The 13,372-nt window shown below is 46.5% G+C and overlaps 2 protein-coding genes across 3 annotated transcripts in view; one reads left to right on the top strand and one right to left on the bottom strand.

Moving 5' to 3' along the window:
- Positions 1–292: 292 nt before the first annotated feature.
- On the bottom strand, positions 293–4,638 carry Tcta (T cell leukemia translocation altered). Of its 2 annotated transcripts, XM_045137062.1 has the most exons (4): positions 4,072–4,638; positions 3,705–3,759; positions 2,638–2,808; positions 293–1,688 (listed from the first exon to the last, which is right to left on the bottom strand). In XM_045137062.1, exons 1-4 carry the CDS (start codon positions 4,292–4,294, stop codon positions 1,646–1,648), a joined length of 492 nt encoding a protein of 163 aa, XP_044992997.1. In that variant the 5' UTR covers positions 4,295–4,638; the 3' UTR covers positions 293–1,645. The 2 variants fall into 2 exon arrangements, with proteins under 2 accessions (XP_044992997.1, XP_004664289.1); XM_004664232.2 differs by lacking the exon at positions 2,638–2,808 and having other exon boundaries at positions 4,072–4,624.
- A 134-nt stretch (positions 4,639–4,772) lies between these two features.
- Rhoa (ras homolog family member A) overlaps positions 4,773–13,372 on the top strand; it is a 53,015-nt gene continuing 44,415 nt past the window's right edge. The window contains exon 1 of the mRNA XM_045136675.1: positions 4,773–4,933. The gene's annotated coding sequence lies outside the window, so the exon portion shown is untranslated. The remainder of the gene's footprint in view (positions 4,934–13,372) is intronic.

The raw sequence follows: 13,372 nt of genomic DNA, 5'->3' as shown, positions 1-13,372 counted from the left end.
GAGAATACATAGTGAATTCCAGGTCAGCCTGGGCTAGAGTGAAACCGTACCTGGAAAAACCAAAAAAAAAAAAAAAAACAAAAACAAAAACAAAAAACCCAAAAACAAAACAACTAACTGGGAAGTTACCATCCCCCCTCATCTTGGGTAACCACCACTAGTTCTCCAGGGAGCTGATATAACCTCTGCATTTTGTTCATGCTTGATGCTCCAGACAACAGCCCCAATATGTTCCCTCACCAGTTGCTCCTGTGCATGCACACTTGTCCTGCTTGAATAACCACACAACTGATGCACTTCTGTGTTTAATATGCCACATCTTCAGTTGAGCCTGGGGTGGAATGTGAGACCCTGATTCTATGTAGTGATGTTAAGGGGTGGGCCTGAGGCTGTGAAGAGTATCTTCCTGCTGTCCAGATGACATTGCTGGAGTAGGTACATGTACATGAATTCAGCATAGTCTCATTTACAGTGCACCTGCCACAAAAATCTGTCTAGGCAACAGCTGCCAGATGGCTATGTAATATTTAACAGAAGCAGGCAGTGGGACACTGAGGTAGCTAGTGGCCCAACAGAGACAGGCAGAAGTACAATCATTAGGCAAGGAGGCAAACTGAGGACCACAATACTTTCAAGAGCCATAGTGACCCCAGCAAGTGGTATTCCTATAGAGTCATTTGCCACCCCCGCCTTTGGAACTTCTCCATCATAACCCACTGAGACCCTGGCATGTGGTTCTTTCTTGTTGAGGGTCCCTAGGGTGATGGAATACCAGTGGGTTCTCAGGACAAGGCCCTATTTATGCCAGTTCATTATGAAAAATGATGAGGCTTTGTGACATTATGAAGTCAATGTAGTAACTGCTTAGTGCCTTCTTCTAAGGGTTTTGGCAGACCCAAGACCTTTTGGGCACTTAAACAGTGGAAATGGAAGTCCACCAGAGGGACTCAATTACTGAATCCTGTCTCTCAGGCATCTAGCTTCTTCCCCAAGAATGAGGACAGTTGGGAAATAATTTCCAATGCCTGCCTTAGACCTAGAAAGCTCTAATTGGGACAGGGAGGTTGGTGTTTGGTGCCTCCATCAGGATGGTGCCAAAAAAGACATGTTGCCTTGCTTATACCTGAGTGGCCAGCTTAGTAACCATAGAATAGGAGGCCTGGTGCAGGCCAGAATTACCTGGCTCCCTGCCAACAAAGCAAAACCAAGGAAACTGGAAATTCAGGGGAAAAGATTTTCCTTACAAAACCCAGAACTTGTCAACCTCAGGATTCCTCTCAGAGGGGCAAATCTCTGTAGGGTCACATCCCAAGGGGATAAAAAGGACAGGAAAAAAGCCAAGACAAGGGGCTACTTGCCTCTCTAACCCAAAGGCTTCTCCTGAGCTCTGATCCTTGTGAGAGGTCTTCTCTCCTTAAGGCACCCATACCAGGGTAGAGGCAAGCTCTTCTCTTGCCCAGTACCTGGGGCTGTTTGAGGCAAGGCTGAAGGTAATGAAAGCTTGCCCTAGAAGTACTGGGGTACTCCTGTGCCCCAACCCCATAACCCTTGCAGTCGTTCAAGGGGTCTGGGAAGCAGCAGGATCCAGTGTAGGAGCCAGCAGACCCAGTGATGCCTCTGAAGACCCTTCTGCTGCTGTCTTCCCTTATTCTCGGTGGGTCTTGAGAGATTCATTTGCTGCCATTTCCCTGAAAAAAAAAAAAAATGGCAGAGAGGTTATTTCATGGGTAGCAGAAGAGTCCCTGACACTGGCTCTCCCTAGCCCCTTCCTAGGGGTTAAACTGGCCTTAATGAGGCCACATTCTAGACTTATCTGCTCATTTCCATAGTTCATTTTGGGTCTACCATTTTCCTCTTGCATACCTGTTCTTCCTGGTTCCCTACCTTGTGGTGCTGTCATTTTACCTTGTTCCTAAGACAGAAAACTAGGTAGGGTTAGCCTTTCCTGTATGGTACCTGGTCTCTTTCTCTCTTCATTTTTCAAGGTAGGGTCTCACTCTAGCCCAAGCTGACCTGGAATTCACTATGTAGTCTCAGGGTAGCCTTGAACTCTCAGTCAGCCTCTTACCTCTGCCTCCTGAGTTCTAGGATTACAGGTGTGTGCCACCACACCCAGATTGTTCTCTCTTGGACACATTTATATTTTCAACATTAAACAGAAAATTATAAAGAAAAATTAGATCAATTCATGTCCTTGCTGAGTCAGTTCTTCAATGCCTTCATGTTCATACTCCACCATCACAGCCTAATCTATTCTCCCAATATGTCACCTTTGTCCTTGACTGTGGGCCTTATTCTGTCCATTCTTTTAATTAATTAATTTATTTATTTGAGAGCGACAGACGCAGAGAGAAAGACAGATAGAGGGAGAGAGAGAGAATGGGCGCGCCAGGGCTTCCAGCCTCTGCAAACGAACTCCAGATGCGTGCGCCCCCTTGTGCATCTGGCTAACGTGGGACCTGGGGAACCGAGCCTCGAACTGGGGTCCATAGATTCACAGGCAAGTGCTTAACCGCTAAGCCATCTCTCCAGCCCTGTCCATTCTTGGCCAGAATCCTGTATTGCCCTCTGGCCTTTGCCATCAATTTACGTGCCTTGGGAAAAGCCTTCCCTGACCGCCTTTGTCTTTGTACTCACGTCTCTTGCAAATCTCTTGCTTTCTCTTTGAGCAGAGCCTGGGTTGCCCTTGTTTTCTGGGCCAAGTTTGACCTCTGCCATCTGGTAGAAGTTGAGATAAGCTGAATGCCCTGATTAGTGAGCTCTTGTCTTACAGCAGAGGAGGCTGACCTGATATGATCAGTCAGTGTGCTAAGTGAAGAACAGAGGCTGTCAGTGCTGGGGTTACAACTCAGTAGTATAGTACCTGCCTTCAATAGAGGCCCTTGCTTTCCCAACAGACAGACTTCCCAACTGAGGGTCTTGCTCCCAAGTGACCTGCCACTTCATCTTTCTGAAATTATGACAGTACCACCACTCAAGCAGTTAAGGTGCTTGCCTGCAAAGCCAAAGGACCCAGGTTCAATTCCCCAGGCCCCATATAAGCCAGACATACAAGGTAACACATGTATATGGAGTTCATCTACAGTGGCTGAGTGACCTAGTGCACCCATTCTCTCTCTCTAAATTTTAAAAAATTTAAATTTTTGTTTATTTATTTGAGAGAGAGAAAAGCATAGAGAGAAAGGGGCAGAGAGAGAATGGGCAAGCCAGGGTCTCCAGACACTGCAAATGAACTCCAGACGCATGCGCCCCCTTGTGCGTCTGACTTACGATGGCCCTGGGAATTTGCAGGCAAATGCCTTAACTGCTAAGCCATCTCTCCACCCCAATAAATAATTTTTTCTTTTCAATTTTTTTTATTAACAACTTCCATGATTATAAAAAATATCCCATGGTAATACCCTCCCTCCCCCCACTTTCCCCTTTGAAACTCCATTCTCCATCATATCTCCTCCCCATCTCAATCACTCTCTCTTTTTTAAGTTTTAAAAAAGATTACTAAACTGCATGCTGATGAGGGGGCTCTCCAGGTATTAGTATCCCCCTAACTGGAAGCCTGAGGTCTACCCGCAGACTTGAAGGATGTCTGCAAATGGCCAGTAAGGTGGTGCACGTATATCCTGATAATTCCCTTCCCTACCACCAGCAAAGGAGGGTCCTGTGCATGCAAAGCATAGGGTTGTGGTAGGGACAGATTTACTCACCATGAAGGGAAATGCGTGGAGCCATCAGGTGTGGATCCATTCTGGCCACCCAAACCTGGAAGCAGGAACACAGAGTTGCAGCAGACTGCGGATGGGGATCTGAGCAGGCATCAGCCCAGGTTAGGGGTCACCAGTATTGTTTAATTTAGACTAGGGCTGGGGTGCTAGGGACTGTATTGTCTGGTGAAGGTTCTGAGGAAGTTACAATGACAGTGGATTGGCGGTTCTGGCACTAAACGGAATGGTCGCCTAAGTCTAGGTATAATGAGACTCTTGGGGGGGAGGTGACAGTGGCAGTCTTACTGGGACAGTTAGGCTTGGTGGTAGTGGTAACAGCCACACCACCGAGGTTCGTAGGGCGCCTCACCTGGGCGGTGATACAGCCCGGTCACCGTGTTCCCGTAGAACCCCCACGCCAGCTGGATGCCCAGGAGACTTAACACCAACCACAGCAACAGCAGCTTGAAGAGGGTCACGCGCATGTCCTGTGTCTCCCACTCCCGCAGAAACTCGCTGCCCAGGGCGCCCAGCGCTCCGAGCACTGTAGCGGGCAGAGCCTGCAAGGATTGTCCAGACCACGGCTCCGCCATGACTGGCCGGGGCTCCCCGCCGGGTGTACTGTCACCGTAAATGCCCTCCGCGCAGGCGTCCGGTCTTCCGGGGTCAGGCCCGTCACTACGCACGCGCAGCCACACCAGGCAAAGGAGGACCTACTTGGCTTGCGCGAAAGAGTTGGCAGTACGGAGGGGGTGGGTGGTGGAAGGAGGAGTAATTAAAACGGCGCACGCGCACCCGGCCCCACCCAGCTTACTTAAAAGGCTGAGTGACTCGGGGAGTATAAAATAGCAACTCGGTCTTTTATAGCCCCCGGAGTTTCCCGTGATGCCCCACGCGGCTGCAATGATTGGTTAAGCGTCTTGCTTTTCGGGCGTGGACGCGCTCTTGAGCAATCGTGGCTGAGGCGTCCGTGTGCGCGCGCGCGCGGGGTCGCGACAGGCTCCGGCTCGAGCCCGTTGGGCCGGTCGGGGGCGCGCACGTCGCTCCCCGCCCTCCCGCCACCGCCCGCCCTCGCTCGCTGGCTCGCTGGCTCGCGCTCCCCGCCCGCCGCCCGTCGTCTGTCGGTTCTCTCTCGTTAGTCTACCGTCTCCTCTTGATCTGTCGCTCCTCGTCTCCGAGCTTTGTTCCTGGCGGACAAGCGTCCACGGCGGACTTGGGAGTCGTCGCCCGAGGTGAGCGGGAGCTTTCCCTTCAAGCCACCGTGGTGTGTCCCCCCCCAGCCCCAAATCCTTCCTTCCCTCCACCCCCCCCATCTCCGGGCCCGCCCGTCCGCCCGCCCGCCCGGCACTTTTCCGGCCCACCCGCTCGGTCGCCCTGCCGCGGCCGCCGCCCCACCTGCTGCACTCGGGCTGGCCGGCCGGCCGGCATGCGGGGCATGCAAGCAAGGCAGCCCCCTTGGCCGACCCCTCTCCGGGTTCTGACCCCCTGACTCCCGGCTGGGGCCCCGCGCCTAAGGCGGCGGCCCCGCCCGCGCAGTCCCCGGAAGCGCGCCCCGCCGCCTCCAGTGCCCCTTCCCCCGCCCGGCCCGGCCTGCTTGGAGCCCTAGCCGCCCGCCCGCCCGCCCTCTCGGCGCTTCCTCTCTCTCGGCCGCGCCGTGCTGGGCCGGGCCGGGCCGGGCCGGGCTTGGGCTGGGGCGGGGGTTCTCGACCGGCCCGGGATCGACCGCGTTCTGGGAGAGTCTGCCACCACGAAGCGCGCGTGGCTATCCGAGTTGAAATAAGCTTTAAAAAAAAAAAAGCAAAAAACTCTTCCCAACACCATTTTGCCTCTTTAGCATTTTCACATAAAATATGGATCACCGTTTCAAGACAGTTATGCTTTGGAGAGATTTCCTTTTTTTCTTTTTTTGGGTGTTGCGATATTCTTGAAGGTTGTGTAAGTAAAAAGATTGTTTTGAAATCTTCAAAAGGTTAGGACTGTCTGTATTTTGGAGGGGAGCAGGGGAAGAAAGGTATTTTCTTTTTTTGTACAGTTGAAATTTTGAAAAAGAAAAAAAAAAACAACTTGAGCGGTGTTGCAACAAAATAGATGCGGCTCTAACTCAGTATTACTACCTTAGTTAGGAATCAAACATCTGCCTCCAGTTATTGATTGGATTCAGTTTACATATTTTCATGATATTGCACTATTTGCACCCAGGTCGACTTTATTTTTTTTTAATACCATTTATTAGCTTATGATGGAAAGTTGGTATTTTTTCCCCCCAAAGATTGTACTTGTATTGTGTTGTTTTTTAATAGTCCTCACTAGAAACCTACTTCTGTTGGTGACTGATTTGGTTCGTTTTGCTTTTTGACAGTCCTTTGAAAGAAGCATTTCTTGCAGGTGTGTAATCAGTTTATATTCCTCTGCCAAATATGTAGGGAGGAAAAAAACCCTCATACTTGCTTGAGGTTGTTGCATGTGGTGAGGATTTTCGACCACTTACTGTCGCACACCCAGTTCTGACGGTGTGCTGTGTGAATGACTTCACCTTTCACATGGTTAGTCTGTTGTAGATACTGTTTTGAGCATTTGACACAAATAACATTGTTTGGACTAAGAATACAAGAAGGATCTCTTTGAGAAGTTATTTTGAGGGCTTGTCTACTTATAGAGGTAATGCCTATTAGGGATATAAAATCTACAGAAGTTGGTTTTCCTGGGTGCAGGAATGGAAAACTGGGGTTGGAACAAGCTGAGCTGGACCACTGAGTTACATTCCAGCACTGCCACTTTGCTTTAAGTCAGAAATCTAGTACTAGGGCTGAAGAGATGCCTTAGTGGTTAAGGCACTTGGCTGTGAAGCCTAAGGACCCAGGTTGAGTTCTCCAGTACTTAATGTAAGCCAGAGGTACAAGGTGGTGCACATGTCTGGAGTTCCTTTGCAGTGCCTCGAGGCCCTAACACACCCATTCTCTATCTGCCTCTTTCTCTCTCTCCCTCTCTAAAATAAATAAAATATTTAAAAAAATATCTAGTGCTAGACTTACATAGCCTGTAGCCAATAATCTACTGGAAAGAAGAAAATAGAAGTATATCTAATCAATCAGTTTCTCATAGATGAAGGATTTTAGACTCATAAAGAATTTTCAGGACTAGTAGACCAGCTCTATTTGTAGGTGTGGAAAATAAGTCTTAGAAACTTAATTGTATACATTATTTCTATTAAAAAAAAGTTTATTAAGTACCATGCAGAGAGAGCAGTGGGTATGACCGTAGCACAAAACCACCTGCCTAAGACTTAACCATTAATTTTACTGCTTTTGGCTTAAAAAAATTTTTTTTTTAATCATTTATTTGCAAGCAGAGAGAGATAGAGAGGAAAAATGGACAGAGAGAATGAGCATACTAGGGCCTCCAGCAACTGCAAACGAATTCCAGATCATGTACTACTTTGTGCATCTAGCTTTACATGGGTACTGGGGAATAGAACTCCAGTCTTTAGCATTTGCAGGTAAATGCCTTAACCACTAAGCCATCTCTCCAGCCCTGCTTTTGGCTTAAAAAAAAAAAAAATTGAGAGAGAGAAAGGCAGAGAAAAAGAGAATGGGCATGTCAGGGCCTTCAGCCACTGCAAAGGAACTCCAGATGCATGCGACCCCTTGTGCATCTGGCTTAGATGGGTTCTAGAGAGTGGAACCAGGATCCTTTGGCTTTGCAGGCTAGCACCTTAACTGCTAAGCCATCTCTTCAGCCTGGCTTTTGACTTTTTTGAGGCAGCGTGTGAATCTGTAGCCCTGACTGGCCTGGCATTTGCTATATGAATAATAGGCCAAGTTTGCTTAGATCCTCCTGCCTCTTGTCTCCCAGGTGTTGAGATTACTAGACATCCAACACTATGCCTGGGGTGACTTAACATTTGTAAAGGTCAGCTGGGAAGATTGCTCAGCCTTTAAAGGGGGCCTTCTTTCAAAGCCTGCCAACTTGGGTTTAATTCCCAAGCCACTCATGTAAGTGAGACAGAAAAAGTAGCAGAGGCATCTAGTGTTCCTTTGCAGCAGCAAGAATGCCTTATGTGTTCATATATACACAAGTGCAAATAAAAAATTAACAGTAAACCCCAAGTCACAGTGTCCTGAACACTGATCATAATGCTGCCAGAAACTGTAGGCTCTGCTTCATGGAACCAGAACAGCCTGGTTATGCCTGGGCTCCCACCCTCCAGCCACTCCTGCCTCAAGGAAAACTCATCCTTGGTGACCTATGAGGCCACATTCAGTTATATTACCCAGTAGAATGGACTCCCCAGTGGGGCAGTGGGTTTTGGAAAGAATGACTTTGTTCACATTCTATTTTGGCAAGTTCAAGGTGCTAGATCAGCAGCATCTGTCACAACCCATTGGTGACAGGGACGCAACCATTTTTTTTTTTTTTTTTAATTTTAGAGTGAGAATGACAGAGAAAATAGTAATACAACTTGTGTTCATATATCTAGTTAGAGGACTAAAATGATGTTTTTTCTGTAAGATATTTTCCATGTGCTCCCCCAAACACCTAGGATCAGGTAAAATTCAGGGATTCTAATTTACTCTAGTGTGTGTGTGTTTATTTAATTTATTTATTTTGAGGTTGGGTCTCATTATAGTCCATGCTGACCTACAGCTCACTCTAGTCCCAGGCTGGTGTTGAATTCACAGTGATCCTCTCCTACTTCTGCTTCCCAAGTGCTGGGATTAAAGGTGTGCACCACCACACCTAGCTCATATATATACGTGTGTGCGTGTGTGTGTGTGTCTGTACACACATACACACACGTTTTTATTTTTTGGTTTTTTTTTGAGGTAGTGACCCACTGCAGTCCAGGCTGACCTGGAATTCACTGTGTAGTCTCATGGTGGCCTGGAACTCATGGCGATTCTCCTACCTCTGCCTCCCAAGTGCTGGGATTAAAGGCGTTTGCCACCACGACTGGCTCTATATTTTATTATTCATTTGCAAGCAGAAAGAGAAAGAGAAAGAGAGACAGATGGGCATGCCAGGGCTTCTAGCTGCTGCAAATGCACTCTAGATGCATGCTTCACTTTGTGCATCTGGCTTTATATGAGTACTGGGGAATTGAACCTGGGCCATTAGGCTTTGCAGGCAAATGCCTTAACCGCAGAGCCATTTTCCCAGCCCTTTTTTCAGGTGTTTTTTTTTTTTTTTTTTTGGCTTTTATGATTTTTTTGAGGTAGGGTCTCTGTCTAGCTCAAGCTGACCTGGGATTTACTACGTAGTCTCAGGGTGGCCTTGAACTCAGAGAGATCCTCCTACCTCTGCCTCCTGAGTGCTGGAACTAAAGGCATGTACCACCACACCTGGCTGTTTTCAAATTTTAAAAATACTTTATTTAGAGAACGAGTGTGTGTGCAAGTGAGCATGGGCATGCCAGGGCCTCTTTCCCCTGCAGACAGAGTCCAGACACATGTGCTACTGTGTCTCTAGCTTTATGTCATCACTGGGGAATTGAACCCTGGCTAGTAGGCTTTGCAAGCAAGTACCTTTAACTGCTGACCCACTTCTCCAGCCTAGCTGTACTGTTTTTATACTCGTAAAAATTGAGCATACTTAGGGAAAATATGAAAATTCGTTTTGCCAAACATAGTATTTCAGTTTCTCAGTTTCTGTATCACACTTTGCACCTGGATAGGAAATAGGTGAATGTACATGGTCCTTTGCTGGTTTAGTCCTGCTTGTAGGTGTCTGGATCTTCTTGAGAGCTGTACTTCCAGAGGAAGGCCTAGACTTACCTGCTGCAAAGAAATGAGAATGGCGTGCTAGGCCCTCTAGCCATGACAAACAACTCCAGATGTATATGCCACTTTGTTGGTCTGGCTTTAGATGGCCACTGAGGGAGCAAACTCAGGTCGTCAGGCTTAGCAGGCAAGCATCTTAACCTCTGAGCCAGCTCTCCAGCCGTTTTTCATTTTGAGAGTTTGTTGTGTGGCCTGGTCCTAACTATATGTAGTTCTGGCTGGCCTCACACACGAGACAGTCTTACTGCGTCAATATCCCTAGTGTTACAGGTGTGAACAACCACACCTGGCACAAACGATTCATTTTTAATCTGTGAAACTGTAGTATTAAGTGAAGACCTGTGTACTCATAATTATTATAGTCATATGACTAAAAACCAAATAGGCAGTAAAGCTACTCATTCTGCTTGTTGATTTCAGCTTACTCTACATGATTCTGAGTGTGCTTAAAATTAAAAAAATATTTATGTTTAAATTTTTTTTTTTGAGGTAGGGTCTCACTCTAGCCCAGGTTAATTTTTTTTCCTTTTTCCTCAATTTTTATTAACATTTTCCATGATTATAAAAAATATCACATGGTAATACCCTCTTCCCCCCCCTCCACTTTCCCCTTTGAAATTCTATTCTCCATTATATCCCCTCCCCATCTCAACCAGTCTCTCTCTTATTTTGATGTTGTGGTCTTTTCCTCCTCTTATGATGGTCTTGTGTAGGTAGTGTCAGGCACTGTGAGGTCATGGATATCCAGGCCATTTTGTGTCTGGAGGGAGCATGTTGTAAGGAGTCCTACCCTTCCTTTGGCCCTTACATTCTTTCCACTACCTCATCCGCATTAGACCCTGAGCCTTGGAAGGTGTGATCAAGATGTTACTCAGAAGCTGGGTGTGGCGGCGCATGCCTTTAATCCCAGCACTCGGGAGGCAGAGGTAGGAGGATCACCGTGAGTTCAAGGCCACCCTGAGAATGCAGAGTAAATTCCAGGTCAGCCTGAGCTAGAGTGAGACCCTACCTCAAAAAACCAAAAAAAAAAAAAAAAAAAGATAAATAAATTAAAAAAATAAAATAAAAAATAAAAGATGTTACTCAGTACTCCAGTCACTTCTTTCCAGCACTATGATACCTTCTGAGTCGTCCCAAGGTCACTGTCATTTGAAAAGAGAAGATTCTGTACTCAAAGTGAGAGTAGCAGTAACATAAGGGTATGAATATTAAGAGAAGTACTTACTGGGCAGTTTGATAAGCATAGTATACACATTTATCCAGACATCAGCAGATGTTACACCCCTAGGGCTCATGACTACCCCTGTTTTAAGTTTTCAGTATCAGGGATGTATTCCCTCCCATGAGCAGGCCTCCAGTCCAATTGGAGGACAGTTGGTTTCCACCATGATAGACATGCCATTTTTGCACCTGTTGGCTCATTTGGCCTGGCTGGCCAATTATAAGGCTTACAGTGTCCACTGTTGAGTATCTTCACTGGTTGTATCTCTGTTTCCCATTAAACTACATGTAGAATGGCTTCTTCCAGCTTTCTGTCAGCTGGTCTACATGGAGGAGGTTATCAGCTCAGTTCCAGCAGGATTTCTCATTGGCTTTGCAGCCCAAGTATATGGAGTCTCCAGAAATAGGGTCTTACCATCTCTTCCTGGTGGGAAACCAGGGACCTCCCTGGCCAACAACTCACTGGAAAGTATCCCATCCCTGGCACTGAAAATTTTCTAGCAACGATCTACGGCTCCTGAGTGTTCCATTGTCCAAAACTGGAGGATTCCATATGATTTGTTTATATCCTGTTAGGTTTTGATTAGCCCTCCCTCCACCTTTCCTTTACTCAATCTCTTCCCCTGACCTCACTTTGGGCCTTTTCACCCCCGTTAATCGATTCTACTTACACATAAAGTATTTTTCATTTTTATTTATTTACGGGGGTGGGGGTGAGGAATGGGTGTACTAGAGGCCTCCAGCCTCTGCAGACAAACTCCAGATGCATGTGCCACTTTGTGCATCTGGTTTATGTGGGTCCTGTTGGTCACTTAAAATTTTATTTTTATTCTTCCAATGTGTGTATAAATGTTCATATGTATGTGGCCACACTTATGTGCATGTTTGGAATCCAGATGTGAATATGACTGTTCTTCTATCACTCTCTACCGTACTTACTTATTTATTTTGTATTTTCAAGGTAGAGTCTTGCTCTAGCTCAGGCTGACCTGGAATTCACTATGTAATCTCAGGGTGGCCTTGAACTCAGCGATTCACCTACCTCTGCCTCCCAAGTGCTGGGATTAAAGGCTGTGCTATCTCCCCTGGCTTTCCACCTTATTTATCTCCACAACCTGAACTAGGTGATTTCGGTAGCCAGCTAGCCTCTTGAGTACTGCTTAGAGGTTGACGTCAGGTGTCTTTCTTAATCACTGTCCACCTTTTGTTTTGTTTCGAGACAAGGTTTTTCACTGAACCTGGAGCTCAGTAATTCAGCTAGACTAGCTAGGTAACAAACCTTGGAGATTGCCTCTCCACCTCCCCAGGGCTGGATTACAGGTATGCCAGCCACCATGCCTAGCTTTTATGTCAGTGCTGGGTATCTGAGTTCATATTATCATGTTCACATGCAAGTATGGACTGAACTCTTTATTTAGCCCCATGGACTACAACTACAACTAACATTTTGTTGAAATGTCTGTGTTTAGGAATGCATTTGTCAGGGTCTCTTGTCATAGAAACTAAATGCCCATCCAGCTTTATGTGGGTGGCTGTGGAATTGATCCCTGGTTGACAGGCTTTACAACCATGTGTCTTTAAGCTCTGAGCCATCTCTTCTGCCCAACAATATTAAAAAGTAATAATAAAATGAAATAAAAACTAAACTGAGGGCTGGAGAGATGGCGTAAGCAGTTAAGGCATTTGTCGGCAAAGCCACTGGATAGAGATTCGATTCCCTAGTACTCACATAAAGCCAGATGCACAAGGAGGTGAATGCATCTGGAGTTAGTTTGCAGTGGCTGTAGGCCCTCGTGTGCCCATTCTCCCATCTGCCTCTTTCTCTCTTTCAAATAAATAAGTAAAATTTAAGAAAGAAGAGCTAATCTGAATATGGTGGTACACATAGAACTCAGGAGGATGAGGCAGGAGAGTTGCCACAAATTTGAGGCCAACCTGGGCTACTTACTAATACCTTGTCTCAGAAAATGAACTAGGGACTGGAGAGATGGCTCAGCAGTCAAGGCATTTGCCTGCGAAACCTAAGAACCCAGGTTTGATTCCCTAGTCCCCATATAAACCAGATGCACAAGGTGGCATGTGAGTCTGGAGTTTGTTTGCAGTGGCTGGAGGCCCTGGCACACCCATTTTTTTTTTTCCTGTATGTGCCTCTTTCTCCTCAATAAATAAAATATTTTTAAAAGATTGTAAATTAAAAAAAAAAAAACTCAACTTGGCATGGTGGCCCACGCCTTTAATCCCAGCAGGCAGAGAGAGGTAGGATTGCCCTGAGTTCAAGGCCACCCTGAGACTACAGAGTGAATTCCAGGTCAGCCTGGGCTAGAGTGAAACTCCACCTTGAAAAATAAAACAAACAAAAAAAAACTCAAATGCTTCAAAAATTAAAAAAAAAGTTTTAACTTAAAAAAAAAAAAAAAGAATGGAGCCAGGTGTTAAGCCATTTCTCCAGCCCCATATTTGGGAAATTTTAATATAGCATTCCTTTCAAATTTTGTTGTTGTTGTTTTCTGTTTTTTAGGGGGAGGGGATTGTGGTAGGGTCTCGCTCTAGCCTAGGCTGACCTGGAATTCACTATGGAGTCTTAGGGTGGCCTCGAACTCACGGTGATCCTCCTACCTCTGCCTCCCAAGTGCTGGAATTAAAGGCGTGTGCCACCACGCCTGGCTATTACTG

The sequence above is a fragment of the Jaculus jaculus genome, chromosome 17, assembly GCF_020740685.1.
Source record: "Jaculus jaculus isolate mJacJac1 chromosome 17, mJacJac1.mat.Y.cur, whole genome shotgun sequence".
In the NCBI taxonomy this organism is placed as follows: Eukaryota; Metazoa; Chordata; class Mammalia; order Rodentia; family Dipodidae; genus Jaculus; species Jaculus jaculus.
This window is presented reverse-complemented; position numbering and strand designations above follow the sequence as displayed.